The sequence below is a fragment of the Procambarus clarkii genome, chromosome 14, assembly GCF_040958095.1.
Source record: "Procambarus clarkii isolate CNS0578487 chromosome 14, FALCON_Pclarkii_2.0, whole genome shotgun sequence".
NCBI lineage: Eukaryota > Metazoa > Arthropoda > Malacostraca > Decapoda > Cambaridae > Procambarus > Procambarus clarkii.
Window position 1 is genome coordinate 2,851,235 of NC_091163.1, and position 16,930 is coordinate 2,868,164.

The following is a 16,930-nucleotide window of genomic DNA, read 5'->3' on the forward strand; positions in this document are numbered from 1 at the left end:
CAGGCAGGTGCTGCCACCTTCAGATAGGTGCTGCCACCTTCAGGCAGGTGCTGCCACCTTCAGGCAGGTGCTGCCACCTTCAGGTAGGTGCTGCCACCTTCAGGTAAGAACCACCATCTTTCATTCATATTGAAACAAAGAATTATTAGTCAATGTAATGTTTTGAATATATGTCATGTCTAAGAATACAACTGAAGGTACACTGAGAGAGATGTACACTCGTTAGTGTACGTCAACTAGGAGTTTACACTGTCCTTGAAGGTTGCCAAGGACATTGATGGTCGGGTCTTAATATTCCTCGCAGTTGGTGTACCTTAAGTTTCCCCACGACAACGATATTGCGACGTTTTTGCAACGTTCGGAAAAGTTTTGACCCCCCTAACAAGTTGTAACAAGGTTCTAATAGGTCATAAAAATGTTACACTAAGATGTAACAATTTTGTTACAAGTTGTAACAAGCGGAAGATAGGGACACGACAAGATCTTTCTCTTTTTCTTAATATTGTCTTAATATGAAAGTCGATCTCTGGGTTTCGTAGTGTGTTGGTGTATTGATTCTTGAATATTTATATTTGTTTATCTTCATTCCTCCCTCTTTCTTATCCTCCTTCTCTCCCTCACTCACCCACACCCGTCTCTGCTTCCCTATCTCTTTTACTCTCTTTCCGCTTATCATCTCTATTCTCTCTTTCGCTCTCTCTCTCTCTCTGTCTGTCTCTCTCTGTCTGTCTCTCTCTGTCTGTCTGTCTCTCTCTCTCTCTCTCTCTCTCTCTCTCTCTCTCTCTCTCTCTCTCTCTCTCTCTCTCTCTCTGTCTCTCTCTTTCTGTCTGTCTCTCTCTCTCTCTCTCTCTCTCTCTCTCTCTCTCTCTCTCTCTCTCTCTCTCTCTCTCTCTCTCTCTCTCTCTCTCTCTCTCTCTCTCTCTCTCTCTCTCTCTCTATCTCTCTCTGTCTCTCTCTGTCTCTCTCTCTCTCTCTGTCTCTCTCTGTCTCTCTCTCTCTCTCTCTCTCTCTCTGTCTCTCTCTCTCTCTCTCTCTCTCTCTCTCTCTCTCTCTCTCTCTCTCTCTCTCTCTCTCTCTCTCTCTCTCTCTCTCTCTCTCTCTCTCTCTCTCTCTCTCTCTCTCCCTCTCCCTCCCCCCCCCACAGGTCTGGGGGTGTACGACAGATCACCCCCTCCAAGAACATCTCCAAGCTCCTCGACAACCTGCTGGAGGGTTACGACCAGAAGCTCCGGCCCTCGTTTGGAGGTAAGGTCCTTCAGGAACTGTTTTTGGAGGCAATGGTCGTGGTGGGGGGTTCTGGCCCCGGTTGGGGTGTCTATATTGAGGCGACCTGGGAAGGGGTCAGGATATAGAGTTGAGATGGGACGGGTGAAAGGAATGGTGCCCCAACCACTTGTGGACGGTCGGGGATTGAACGCCCGATCTGCATGAAGCGAGACCGTCGCTCTACCGTCCAGTCCAAGTAGTTGGACTAATCATAGTTACTTCAGGGATAGGATCTTAGGGTGGGGGGGGGAGGAGGGAGGGTTGTTGATCCAGCCTTGACCTTCTCTATGAGCTTTGACCTTCTATACTTCACTTACTAAGTGGTGTAGTGATGTATTCTTCCTGCCAGTTCTTAATGGGTAATATGGGGGTCACCATTGGCGGTGGTGATGATTGTGATCCTGGTGATGGGGACGATAATGATAGTGACGGGGCGATAGTGATAATGATGGGAGTAACAGTGACGGCTGGAACAACAGTGACGCAGGTGAAATACTAACGTGATGAATCAAATGAACAAATCCACAAGGGCCGTGACGAGGATTCGAACCTGCGTCCGGGAGCATCCCAGACACTGCCTTAATCGACTGAGCTACGACAGGGTAAAAAGAGTTGATACAACTGTATCAATTCTACTCGTCAACTCTTTTTAACCCTGTCGTAGCTCAGTCGATTAAGGCAGTGTCTGGGATGCTCCCGGACGCAGGTTCGAATCCTCGTCACGGCCCTTGTGGATTTGTTCACGCAGGGGAAAGTCATGTATGCATGCAACACCTCCCGTAGGAACACGCGCCAGATACAAAATACAGCAATGGTGTATTTGTGTATTCTTAAACTCTTTCCTTACCTCTTGTACCTGGCCTTGTATCGCGTCTTGGGAGCCTTGTAAGGCGTATAGTGTCATGGATAACACAGTTGGGAGCCAATGGGGCTGTAATTACCCAACTGCCCTCCCGTACGACTGTCGTAGTTGGAACATGTCAGTAAAATTTGTGTTTGCATTTATCTTTTGAGTCTAATACATGTATTTTCCTTTAGTGTGAGTTGTGCGTAATAGTTCATTTGTTCATACATGTTCAAATATAGTCCCTGTGTAGTTGTGTATGTTGAGTGTATAAGTTTGTTCATGTTTGTGTTTGTTTACGTGTGTATCTGCTGGAGACTGGCACGACCAACACGCCTCTGGCACCCTGAGAGAGAGAGAGAGAGAGAGAGAGAGAGAGAGAGAGAGAGAGAGAGAGAGAGAGAGAGAGAGAGAGAGAGAGAGAGAGAGAGAGAGAGAGAGAGAGAGAGAGAGAGAGATAGTGAGAGAGAGAGAGAGAGAATTATTGCTAATATATATTACACTTATATCCATAAAGCTTGTCCGTTGTGTGAATGTTGTTCTACTGGTGGGTTTGTAAGTGCCCAGTCTCCCTGCCTGCCTGTCAGTCTGTCTCAGTGACTGTATCAATGTATCAATGACTACAACTGTATCAATTGTACTCGTCTGTGTCTCTCTTATTAACAGTCTGTGTCTCACCCACTGACTGTCTGTGTCTCACCCACTGACTGTCTGTGTCTCACCCACTGACTGTCTGTGTCTCACCCACTGACAGTCTGTGTCTCACCCACTGACAGTCTGTGTCTCACCCTCTGACAATCTGTGTCTCACCCCACTGACAGTCTGTGTCTCACCCACTGACAGTCTGTGTCTCACCCTCTGACAATCTGTGTCTCACCCCACTGACAATCTGTGTCTCACCCACTGACAATCTGTGTCTCACCCACTGACAGTCTGTGTCTCACCCTCTGACAATCTGTGTCTCACCCCACTGACAATCTGTGTCTCACCCACTGACAATCTGTGTCTCACCCACTGACAATCTGTGTCTCACCCACTGACAATCTGTGTCTCACCCACTGACAATCTGTGTCTCACCCCACTGACAATCTGTGTCTCACCCACTGACAGTCTGTGTCTCACCCACTGACAATCTGTGTCTCACCCACTGACAATCTGTGTCTCACCCACTGACAATCTGTGTCTCACCCCACTGACAATCTGTGTCTCACCCACTGACAATCTGTGTCTCACCCACTGACAATCTGTGTCTCACCCACTGACAATCTGTGTCTCACCCACTGACAATCTGTGTCTCACCCACTGACAATCTGTGTCTCACCCACTGACAATCTGTGTCTCACCCACTGACAATCTGTGTCTCACCCACTGACAATCTGTGTCTCACCCACTGACAATCTGTGTCTCACCCACTGACAATCTGTGTCTCACCCACTGACAATCTGTGTCTCACCCACTGACAATCTGTGTCTCACCCACTGACAATCTGTGTCTCACCCACTGACAATCTGTGTCTCACCCCACTGACTGTGTCTCCTTCAGGCGAGCCCACCACTGTGGAGATCGACATAGAGGTCCGCAGCATGAGCCAGATCTCAGAGATGGACATGGTGAGTTTCTTGGCCACCAGAATTCATACATACACTCATACATACATATAGAGTGTCTAGTAGGCTCAGGAATCTGCACACCAGTTGATTGACAGTTGAGAGGCGGGACCAAAGAGCCAGAGCTCAACCCCCGCAAGCACATCTAGGTGAGTACACACATACATACATACATACATACATACATACATACATACATACATACATACATACATACATACATACATACATACATACATACATACAAAGTAGTAGAAAGATAGGGAAACTCCATATATACTGGTACAGGTATTGGTAGAAATAAAGATGTCCAAAGTCATAAGAGGTGCAATATTCCCAAAGAATGGGGCGATGCACAGGAGGTGTAGAAATAATTTCAATTTTGATAAGAGCCGTTGATGAACCTTGATGAATGTGCAGTACCCAATAACGAAGAGTTCATTGAATACATTATAGAGATTGAAGGTGACATAAGCCAGAGAGTAATGGCAGCATTTACCTGCCTGGTTGATACCTGGTGGATGGGGTTCTGAGAGTTCTTCTACTCCCCCAAGCCCTGCCCGGGGCCTGGCTTGATTTGTGAGAGCTTGGTCCAACAGGCTGTTGCTTGGAGCGGTATATACAGAGCTCTCCCAACAAATAACAGGGACTCTGGGAGCAACAGCCTTATTGCATAAGTCAATGTGTGACAGATCTAAGCTATTACAATGAAACTCGAGATATTATAGTTCTGAGCGACTTCAACCATACAGGTCTAACCACTTGGGCTGAACGGTATAGAGCAACGGTCTCGCTTCGTACAGGCCGGCGTTCAATCCCCGACCGTCCACAAGTGGTTGAGCACCATTCCTTTCCCCCCGTCCATCCCATCCCAAGTCCTTATCCTGACCCCTTCTAATGCTATATAGTCGTAATGCCTTGGCGCTTTCCCCCTGATAGTTCCCTTCCTTTCAACCACACAGAGATTGAATGGGAAAATGGAAAATCCCCAAGGAAGTGAAGCAGGATTAAATTCTGAACCAGTTGAGGGAATAGACAGGGATTTTGGGTGGCAACATGTCAAAGGTGTCACAAGGTGCAGAGGCGACCTGGGTGATGATCCTTCAAGGGTATAGACTGCATTATCTTCACACACACACACACACACACACACACACACACACACACACACACACACACACACACACACACACACACACACACACACACACACACACACACACACACACACACACACACACACACACACACACACACCCACACACACACACACACACACACACACACACACACACACACACACACACACACACACACACACACACACACCCACACACACACACACACAAGACTCCTTATACCCCCTTGAAATCTGACCTATTGAGTTGGACAAACCGGAAAATTATTTTTGACGTGTTGCTTTGACAAATTAAACCAACCTATCCTATCCTCCCTAGGCCTAATTCACGCTATCTAAGGCCTAATATAGTACATATGTATGCAATACTAGGCCTAGGAATATTTGGGTTTTAGCTTCATTTATTTTTAAATAATTCCTTACTAGTTTTAAACTACTATCTGAATCTTACTGAAGCGACCATAAGAGTCATAAATACTCATACTCCGCCCAAGTAAAACAGAAACAAGCAACACTTAGTGGGCCAGCCAGAGGCTTAGGGCCCGCCCAGTGGGCCAGCCAGAGGCTTAGGGCTCGCCCAGTGGGCCAGCCAGAGGCTTAGGGCCCGCCCAGTGGGCCAGCCAGAGGCTTAGTGCCCGCCCAGTGGGCCAGCCAGAGGCTTAGGGCCCGCCCAGTGGGCCAGCCAGAGGCTTAGGGCCCGCCCAGTGGGCCAGCCAGAGGCTTAGGGCCCGCCCAGTGGGCCAGCCAGAGGCTTAGGGCCCGCGCAGTGGGCCAGCCAGAGGCTTAGGGCCCGCCCAGTTTGCCAGCCAGAGGCTTAGGGCCCGCCCAGTGGGCCAGCCAGAGGCTTAGGGCCCGCCCAGTGGGCCAGCCAGAGGCTTAGGGCCCGCCCAGGAATATCCCTGCAAAAAAAAAAAAAAAAAATACTATCTGAAAGCTAAGAACGTACGAATTCTGACTATTGACGATCGTCACAATAGATACTATCTAAATAGAAGGATGGGATGCAGTATCTTTAAGAAAGGATACCCAGTGATAATATTGGAGAATTTTCGACGGGTCTTGTAGACCTCCGGTGAATAGACAGACCTCCAGAGGAGGCTGGCAGCAGGTAATCTGGTGTGGTGAAAGGGGGTATTTACCTCTTATCTTTCTTCTCTACATACACGAAGGGAGGAAGGAAAGAAATGGGGAGAAAGGGAGACGTGGATAAATATTGAGAGATTTGCTAAATATGGCCATATTTAGGCAGAATTAATGTAGTCAAATCTTTTGCGCCACCCGATAATTATCTGAATTTAACTACTATATGCCGGATTGTTAAGCAAGGTGGTCCCATCTCCTCAACAGACCTACTCCATGGACTGTTACTTCCGCCAGTCTTGGGTGGACGAGCGCCTGGCGTTCTCAGACCTGGAGGAGGCCTTCACGCTCTCCGTGTCCGTCCTCGACAAGCTGTGGAAGCCCGACACCTTCATCTACAACGGGATGAGGAGCTACGTCCACCTCATCACCACCCCCAACAAGTTCATCCGTCTTTACCAGAATGGCAGGATTCTCTACTCGTCAAGGTGAGTGAGTGTTCTCGACGCTTTCGACCTGTGGGACCTCGGTGCCAAGGGTACAACTCTATTGAACATCGAGTTGTGCTCTTGGACCCCGCCTTTCTTACTGTCCCATTGTCTGTTGTACAGACTCCCGGTCTATTTACCAGTGATCATGGTTAATACATATATTTCTATCTAACACGCACACACACGCAGACACACACGCACACACGCACACACAGACACACACACACACACACACACACACGAATAAGGGGATACAGAATAAGTACGTAAATGAGCCTCAGAGACAAAGAATTTTCTCAGCGTCAGATAAGTTAACAATTGAAATAAACTAGGCAGTGAAGAGATGCAGGCAGACACCGTACATACACGTGATACAACTGTGACACTGTGATACAGCTGTGATACTGTGATACAGCTGTGACACTGTGATACACCTGTGACACTGTGATACAGCTGTGACACTGTGATACACCTGTGACACTGTGATACACCTGTGATACTGTGATACAGCTGTGACACTGTGATACAGCTGTGACACTGTGATACAGCTGTGACACTGTGATACACCTGTGACACTGTGATACACCTGTGACACTGTGATACAGCTGTGACACTGTGATACAGCTGTGACACTGTGATACACCTGTGATACTGTGGAACTCTGATGCTATAAAAGAAATACGAACCTGGGGCCAGATTCACGAAGCAGTTACGCAAGCACTTACGAACCTGGGGCCAGATTCACGAAGCAGTTACGCAAGTACTTACGAACGTGTACATCTTTCCTCTATCTTTGACGGCTTTGTTTACCTTTATTAAACAGTTTACAATCATGAAAACTTGCCAATCAACTGTTGTTATTGTTATAAACAGCCTCCTGGTGCTTCGGTGCTCATTACCTGTTTAATAATTGGAAACAAAGCCGCCAAAGATTGAGGAAAGATGTACACGTTCGTAAGTGCTTGCGTAACTGCTTCGTGAATCTGGCCCCTGGTCAGAGGTCTCAAAGCAAAGTCTCGTACACAGAATGATAAAAGAGATGCGGTAAAAAGAATTATAGTGCACTTAAACCGGCAACAGTCCATATCTGACATAAGTGAGTGGGCACGTTTCCTTTCACCTAATGCATCAGTTCATTTATCACTCAATAGGTACCTGGTATTTAAACACCTGTTGCAGAATGCATCTAGAGGACACACAGATGACTTCCTCACACCTCCTCGGGGGGCCTCGTAGCCTGGTGGATAGCGCGCAGGACTCGTAATTCTGTGGCGCGGGTTCGATTCCCGCACGAGGCAGAAACAAATGGGCAGAGTTTCTTTCACCCTATGCCCCTGTTACCTAGCAGTAAAATAGGTACCTGGGTGTTAGTCAGCTGTCACGGGCTGCTTCCTGGGGGTGGAGGCCTGGTCGAGGACCGGGCCGCGGGGACACTAAAAATGCCCCGAAATCATCTCAAGATAACCTCAAGATAACCAGTTGCAGAATGCATCTAGAGGACACACAGATGACTTCCTCACACCTCACATATTTGAACTTTAATGTCGTGATAAAATGAGCTTATTTCCAAGTTATATGATGTTCTTCTTGTTCTACATTCAGCACCAGAACTGTAAGTAAGCAAGTGTGTTTGGGAACTATATTGGGAAGATGGGAATGATATCATTCTTAGCCAGGTAGGACTTGGGATGATTGTAGGGAGTGGTGCCAGTAGGGGATGCTCGGTGGTGTTCCTCCATCAGTAACATGCTGTCTCTCTCTCCTCAGGCTCACCATCAATGCCAACTGTCCCATGAATCTTCATGACTTTCCCATGGACACGCAGCGGTGTCCTCTAAGGCTTGGGTCGTGTGAGTATAGGGTCCCCCCTGGTGTCTTATGGGGGGTCGTGTGAGTATAGGGTCCCCCCTGGTGTCTTATGGGGGGTCGTGTGAGTATAGGGTCCCCCCTGGTGTCTTATGGGGGGTCTTGTGCTAGTTACTGTTTTTTTTATTATTATTATTTTCTACCACAGACGTGGCCAGACATTTACAATGCTAACCAGCATGTGTACGTTTTCTTCTGTTCTCCGTGGACAGGGTTAAAGGTTGTGAGTGATGAGGGGGGGGGGGGTGAAAGATGGGGTGGTCGTGATGTTTTTTTTTCGATTGAGCCTCAGTCTATCATCTCTCTCATTCTAGCTCCTTCACAATCAGTCTATCTCTAATTCTGCTTGACCATCAATTAATCTCCATTTGTCTTGTCCATCAGTGTAACTAGACCTGCCTGGTTCACCCATCTCTATGTCCTTAGCAATCAATCTATATCTTCCTTCTTGACCATAAGTCTGTCTGTCTGTCTGTCTCTCTCTCTCTCTCTCTCTCTCTCTCTCTCTCTCTCTCTCTCTCTCTCTCTCTCTCTCTCTCTCTCAATTCATTTATGTATATGTATGTTGGTATGTAATGATTATATCACCTTACTGCTATTCTACCAGGATCTTTGTGTATCATCTGCTGTATTTTGTATTTTATGTATTTGTTGATAAAGTTACCATATTGTCTGTTACTGTGTTTTTCGGTATAATCCTCCTTCCTCCCCTCTTTATTCGCGTTGTAACACTTGCGTTAAAACACCTGCGTTAAAACACCTGCGTTAAAACACCTGCGTTAAAACACCTGCGTTAAAACACCTGCGTTAAAACACCTGCGTTTTATCACTTGTGTAATAAGACTTGCAAAATAGCATTTGTCTAATACCTCTTGTGTAAGATCCCTTCCCTAATGGCTCTTGTGTAAGATCCCTTCCCTAACGGCTCTTGTGTAAGATCCCTTCCCTAACGGCTCTTGTGTAATATTCCTCTTGCATAATAGCACCTAACACAAGTGTTATAACACTAGTTATAGCCTCCTGCTTCTTATAATTACGTCCTCTTATTTTACACCTGTTCCACTCACATCACGTTATTGCCTTTCCCACTACCCGTCCCTCCCACTATACCCATCTACCCGTCCCTCCCACTACCCACATACCCCCTCCCTCTCTCCCACTAACCACTGGGGCAGCCTCCGGGTCTTATACCCTGTTACAGTGCCATTATCCACTTAAAAGGAGCACCTTAGTCACACAAGAGGAAGAGTCCCTCACTCAGCCTTTGGATACCCCGAGGTGAGCGAGGTAAACCGAGTATACCCCGAGGTGAGCGAGGTAAACCGAGTATACCCCGAGGTGAGCGAGGTAAACCGAGTATACCCCGAGGTGAGCGAGGTAAACCGAGTATACCCCGAGGTGAGCGAGGTAAACCGGCCGGGTCTACAATGGAAACATACACTGGCTCTGACCCGGGCTCCCTGCTGGCGATCTTCCCGCCAGAAAAGTCAGTAGCGTTGGTCGCCACTCTGAGCAAGTAGAGCACTTCAGTCGAAATTGAATTGAAACTGAAATTGAAATAAGTTTATTGAGGTAAAATACACACAAAGGGATGAGGTAGCTCAAGCTATTCTCACCCCGTTCAGTACATCGTGTTAATACATACATAGACACACATCACAAGCAATAAACGTATTACCGAACATTCTGAGAGATAAACATCTACATTCCTTCAGTCGAGGCCAGATCATTTCTGTTGATACAGTGGCAGGCAGCTTCAGCTGGAAGTATTCTTAATAGTGTTCATTGTACAAACCCAGTCCCAGGCAAGCATTATATATATGTTTCCCTAATTCGTACATATACTTGAATGTCTTAACTTGGCTCGCTCTCGCCGCAAGAATATAAGTCCTCGTTATAAAAAGAATTTAGATTCACTTGCTGTCAAACAAGGGGAATGGGGAGGGAACTGAATCTACCTAATTATTGAAGGTTGCCCTCAATCTGGTAGATGCTCCCTACCAGATGCGGTTGGTAGATGCTCCCACTAGGACGTGTGTGTGGGTCCTGCAGAGCAAGGAGGAAAATCATCTACCGTGATTTTACTAAGGAAGACTGAAGAGGAGCTTCAGTCTTCTTTAGTCAAATCACGGTTGATCTCTTCTCCCTCCTGGTTGGTGAACGGCCGACGACTGACCTCTGAAGATCCCACTGGAATTCTGCGAATGTCTCCCAGACCTTCGTGTGGGAGTAGACCTCCCAGCCGAAGGTCTACTGGCGACCTTCGTCTATCTCCACACGTTGATTACTGGACCCTTTCTCCCTTGTAGAAGTGGCGGGGCTCGCAAGTTACTTCTCCGTAGGAGACACGTTGACCAGAACTTCCACCCAGGGCTTTCCACCAGTATCCTCCACCTGGAGCGGCCTGTGGGCCCACCCTCGATCCCCCAGCACCGCCCTTCGAGACATGCAGGTGTACACTGACGCCACAGAGCTAATTGTGACCTCCAGTCACGGTCCAGCTCTCCAACTCTTCCTCTACAGGTTGACCAGTGATTCCTTTACGCAGCCTCCTGAGTACTGCTCAACTTAATGGCCCTTCTGGTGGTTTAAACTACACCCTTGTGGGACCGACGTGCGACATATCCTATCGCGTTGTCCCCTAGGTGGCTAGTGACAGCTGGCGGCTTCCCGCCAAGAGCTTAGGACGCTGACGTCACACTGCGTCACGCCATGGGCGCTCTCTGATTGGACAGAATGGACACACCTCCCCCCGTATCCGACCAATCACATTCCCTATAACCAGGAGACGCGGTATCTTCGCCTCTGGAATATTTTGGCGGGATTTCCTCGCGTCCCACCTGAGTCATCCGTCATGTTGGCTACAGAGCTCACTCGTTCGTTCCTCCTCCCCCACGATCTTAAAACTTAAATAATTCAAATCTTCGGCATCTCCCTTCCCTTTAATTATTCTTAAACAAAACTAGGCATCTTCTAGGCTATGTACCAAGAGAAATATGACTTGTTAGTCGGGAGTGGAGTGAATTTTTACGACCCACGTAAACCCACCTCCCACTACCCATCTACCACTCCCTCCCACGACCCATCTACCACTCCCTCCCACTACCCATCTACCACTCCCTCCCACTACCCATCTACCACTCCCTCCCACTACCCATCTACCACTCCCTCCCACGACCCATCTACCACTCCCTCCCACTACCCATCTACCACTCCCTCCCACTACCCATCTACCACTCCCTCCCACTACCCATCTACCACTCCCTCCCACTACCCATCTGTTATACTCAAAATTCTGTCAGTTGAAATGTAACCAATCACAGGCAAGTAGGCCTCTGACGTCATGCCAGACAGAGGAGCATCAAGCATGCTCCCAGCAGCCGCAGTTATCCTCACAGGCTCAGAGTAGAAGGACCTCGGCTAGGCAGATATATACCTTGCAATCTCAGTCAATAAATATATACAGAAGCGACTACTGTGTCTACCTTCTACCCAAACAAGGCAAACGAATACTGGTAGCAGCAGTGGGACCCAGAAATTTTTTTCTGGAAACAAAAGTTCAAGTACCCAGCATCGCCTCGTGTTCCAGCCATAACCGCCGCCACCGCCACCGCCAAAAGCCGCCATCCTGCCACCCACGCATCAAATATTGTGCCAGACCGGGGTCCTGCCATCAACCACTACTCCAGGCCAACGTTTCAGAAGTAAGGGTCAATATTTTCCTGTGAGAACGCTCATTCATCAGTGAGGAGGAAGGAAGCTTCCGCGCCAGCCATTTTTGAATCTCGCGCCACCACGTGGGAACCACCTAGTGCACCCACCACCACCACCGCCACCCAAGCTGACAGTATCTAAGCTTTGTGAGTGTTCAAGCTACTGAAATCGTGGTCAGTCATCGTCGCAAGCATCACCTGATCATCGTATGTGCTGTATTGTTCCTTGAGAATATTTGGTGGACTGCAATTGTTTGACTAGTGTCGCCTCCCCAGGCTCACACACCTCGCCTCCCTCTCCAGCTCACACCTCGCCACCAGCCCCTGCTACATCATTTTGTGTGAACTCCTGCCTCCCAATCGTGTTTCTCCACCGACATCGTCGTAATATCGTCGTCGTCAGAATTTATCTTCACACTTCCAGCATCAACAGTGTGGGGTCCCTGAGTTTCGCGCCATCGCCGCCAGGAGCGCTCCCATCGCACCAGTTTGTAAACAAGCCCTCACATGGTCCTCTTCACACGTCTGGTCACCGTTTTTCGTTTTGGCCACTGTTATATTGCAAATCCTGCAGCCCTGAGTTAAGTAAATATGAGCTAAGATATCGTGTGCTATGATTTAATGAGGTTTAACGTAAATATATCCAAAATATCTTATGAATTAATCTTTCAGTGACTTGTTAAATATTGGAGCCGGTTTAGTACTCCAGAGGCCCACAGTTTCTCTGAGACATTTCAATATTCCCTGCATATGATTCCATTATTCATTAATTGTTACTAGTGTCATTACTGAATTCAAAGGTGAGAGAAGTAAGAAATAATTGTTTCTAGCAGTTATATACATTCCTGTGTCCAGTTTATGTGCTACATCCATATTTCTTGCATTGCCACTTGTTGTGTTGAATCTTTTTAATGAAATTTTGCAATTGCACTTCCAGTTTTTATATTCTCAATTGCTGTGCTTAGTCTGGTTTAATTAATTTACATACATCTAATTCCAGTCATTTTTTTAATGAAAGATTGCTAAATTTAGTTTACAATTGCTTGTTCTTAATTATTTTCTTGCCTAGCCCAATTTAATAATTTTATTTCTGCCATTTTTACTTTAGCCAAGTTGATATTTTTTTGTGTTTATTTTTGTGTATACTATTTCTGATGCCAGGTGCACTTAATTATAATCTGCGTTCAAATATTACTTCCACGGCTGTGACAATGCCTACCACTGTTGAAACCCCTTCAGAATCAATGGGAACAGTTGCTTGTCCCAATGGCCAGAGATCAGCTCAGGAAATGGCTATTCCTCTTTTTGCTGGGGAATCGCGTTTATTAGAATCATGGTTTAGTAAGGTTGAAGCGAAAACTGTTGCACGTTTTTTCTAAGCCTACTGATGCCGAATACTTAGCAATTGCACGGTCAGCTGTGGACACAACCAAAGGTGATGCACGTTTTGTTGTTGATGAGAAAGCCATTGTTAGCCTCCAGTCTTGGCCTGAATTTAAGGATTTCTTTCGCCGTCGCTTTGTTAATAAAGGAGACCTTGACCCATATAGGTTAGTCAAGAAAATTGCCAATGCCACCATGCAGCCTGGTGAATCGTTTAATGCGTTTACTAGCCGTCTCGATCAGTATCTGTATGCCTTAGTTTCTGCTATGAATAATTCGACTTGGTTAGATAAAGACAATAATCTGTCCCCTGAGGCTATGGCCAAAATGATAGCATTTGGTACTTTAATGCATTTTGCCCCCGAGCATACAAAACCAATCGTTGAGCAACAAAATTTTGGTGTTAAACATGAAATTGGTGAAGTATTTGAGGCTATTAACAATGCCGCAGATAAACTAGCTCCCCGAAGTGCTCAACTGTTGCCACCCTCTGATGCTGTAAATGTAGTCACAAGCTCTCAGCATCCTCCCACAAATTCTCAAAACTCTTGGTCGCAGAAGCGTACCCATGCTCGTAGCCCCCAGTCAAATTCGCCGCCTCATAAAATGCCGAAACGCCATAGTCCACAACCATCCACTCCCTCATGTTGGCATTGTGGTAAGAGTAACCACCTTGCAAGGGACTGTTGGTCCGCCCCTAGATCATCACCTCCTAGACAATTCTCTCGGCCCCCTCATCAATCTAATCATTCTAGGCTTCCATATTGCACGTACCATAAACAAGTTGGTCACCACACTGCGGATTGTAGAGCTAGGCAAAGGACATCTCCACCTCGTAACTCCCATGGTCAGTCTTGGCGAGGCTCACAGCGTCCAAGACATTATCAGAACTCTCGTAATTACAACTCCCAGCCCAGCTATAATGCAACTTCAAATTATAATGCTCAGTCACAGAATGCTGGAGCTCAGAATGTTCACTCCATGTCGTCGGGAAACCCCCAAGGCCATCTGCTAACCAATTCAAGCTAGCCAATCCTAGTGCCCTCCCTGTGTATTCAGTAGCTACCCAAAATAGATTTGGACACTTGACAGAGGAGGACACTGACTCTAGACCAGTTGTAGATGTTGACGGATCCACAGTAAATTTGACACAAACAAGACACAGATATCCCAGACAACATAAGTCAAAAATAGTAACTTGTCCAGTCTCAAGTGATGGTCCCCTTGTATCAGCCATTGTACATGGTAGAGTTTTAAAAGTTTTTCTTGACTCAGGTGCAAAAATTAATATTGTCAAGCCCTCGGCTCTTAGAGACATTGAGAGTAAGCACCCTACTATTTTAAAACAGTCACACATACCTTTTCTAAGTGGTATTTCAGGAAATAAAGTAAAAGTTCAGGGTGAAATTGACCTCCCACTCAAGTTCAATGATGTCACATTGTCTATAACATGTTTAGTTGTTGACATTATTCATTTTCCTGGAGACATTCTCTTAGGTCTGTACACCATGATTGATGAAAATATTGCATTGTTTCCCCATCGTTGGAACATAAGTATCAAAGACCATGTCATACCCTTGTGTAGCATGTATCGACAGGGCCACGAGTTCAACCTTCAATCAGATTATGTTAATTTTGTTGACACCCGCCTTGCAAGCGTACGTTTGTCAGATCATTGTCGTGGTAGCATACCCGAGAAAACAGGCACTCGATTGAAGCATAGTAGTTGTGCAGTTGTTAAGGAGAATGAGTATCGGGACTTTCTGGAAGGGGACGCCCTAACGGATTCTCGTTGTCTCGCTCGCCTGGCAGCTTCCATCTCTGAAGTCAGTGGTTCCATGGCTACTGACACTGTGCTACACCCTCATTCTCTCACCAGAATAAGAGTTAAGGTTCAGGGAGTGCCTGAGTTGTCGGATGTGATTGCGGAAAGTGAAACATGTAAAGTGAATGGTACATTTGTTGAACCCTCCTGGCACACAGTGCAGGATGGTACTGTCACACTTTTTATCACAAACACAAGTAATGCCGATATCCATCTCCAGTCTGGTACCCATGTTGTAGATTTTGCCCATTACTCGTTACCGGTGCGAGTTGTGGATGATGTCTCCATGGATCATACTGTTTGTACACTCACACCAGGAGAACAGGGATCTCAGCCAGAGGTGCAAGCGCAACACCTCAGTCCTACTGATTTTCCTGACTCTGTGGCTCAGCTTTTGAAAATTTTGAACAAGAATAGAGCTGTTGTTGCTCTACCAGGAGAAAAATTAGGTCTCACTCCTCTCATTACACATAAAATTCCCCTTGAACAAGGAACTACGCCTATTTATGTACCAGCTTACCGTCTTCCCCATTCTCAGAGAGCAGAAGCAGATAGACTTGTAGAAGAAATGTTACAGAGTGATGTAATTGAATCGAGTAATTCGCCATGGAACGCTCCATTGATTCTTGTACCAAAGCGAGATGGGACTTGGAGACCTGTAATCGATTATCGCAAGCTTAACAGAGTAACAATACCTGATCGTTTCCCACTTCCAGTTCTAAATGATTTGTTGCAAAGTATTGGTCGAAACAAAGTATTCTCAACGTTAGATTTGTTGCAGGGATTCTGGCAAATCCCCCTTGATGAGGAAAGTAAACAATTGACAGCCTTTAGTACTCCCAATGGTCATTTTCATTTCAAAAGAATGCCGTTTGGGTTGCGTAGTAGTCCAATAACCTTTTCACGGCTCATGACAAATCTATTTCGTAGATTGATAGGAAGTACGCTTCTAGTTTACCTTGATGATCTCATAATCATGTCGCAAGATGTTCAGACTCATTTCCAGAACCTTGAAAAGGTACTTGCAAAGCTCGCTGAAGCTAATTTAAAAATAAAGCTTGCAAAATGTTCATTTTTAAAGCAAAAGATTAATTTCCTAGGTCATACAGTTACACCTTCAGGTATTACATTGAATGAATCAAAAATTATTGCTGCCCGTGATTTTCCAACACCTCGTACCGCAGAAGCCGTAAGACAGTTCACAGGTCTTGTAGGATTTTATCGTTCATTTATTGCTGGATTCTCTATTATAGCCGCTCCGCTTTACAAGTTGCAAAGAAAAGATGAACCCTTTGTTTGGGGAGAGGCCCAGGATCAATCATTCAAAAAACTCAAAGCAGCCTTGATTTCGTCACCTGTCCTTAGGTACCCAGATTTTTCTAAACCTTTTACGTTGGTTACAGATGCTAGTGACATAGGTCTAGATGCTGCATTACTTCAAACAGAAGGTCACAGAGATCACGCAATAGCTTATGCTAGCCGTACTTTATCTAAAGAAGAGAAAAATTATAGTGCAACAGAACGAGAAGCCTTGGCAGTTGTTTGGGCACTTAAACATTTCAAGGATACAATTTATAATTACCCAGTTCATGTTCTTACAGATCACCAACCATTAATTCCCTTGTTCAAAAATAAGAATCCAGTTGGAAAGTTTGCTAGATATTTGCTCACAATTCAAGAATTCAATCCCACATTTGGATATATTCCAGGAAAGCAA

At 46.2% G+C, this 16,930-nt stretch overlaps 1 protein-coding gene across 1 annotated transcript in view; it reads left to right on the forward strand.

Moving 5' to 3' along the window:
* Positions 1-1,150: 1,150 nt before the first annotated feature.
* Positions 1,151-16,930, forward strand: part of LOC123771142 (gamma-aminobutyric acid receptor alpha-like) — a 57,150-nt gene continuing 41,370 nt past the window's right edge. The window contains exons 1-4 of the mRNA XM_069324249.1: positions 1,151-1,245; positions 3,653-3,720; positions 6,203-6,423; positions 8,194-8,276. Of these exons, the coding sequence (XP_069180350.1) occupies positions 3,694-3,720; positions 6,203-6,423; positions 8,194-8,276 (331 nt within the window). The 5' untranslated portion in view covers positions 1,151-1,245; positions 3,653-3,693. The remainder of the gene's footprint in view (positions 1,246-3,652; positions 3,721-6,202; positions 6,424-8,193; positions 8,277-16,930) is intronic.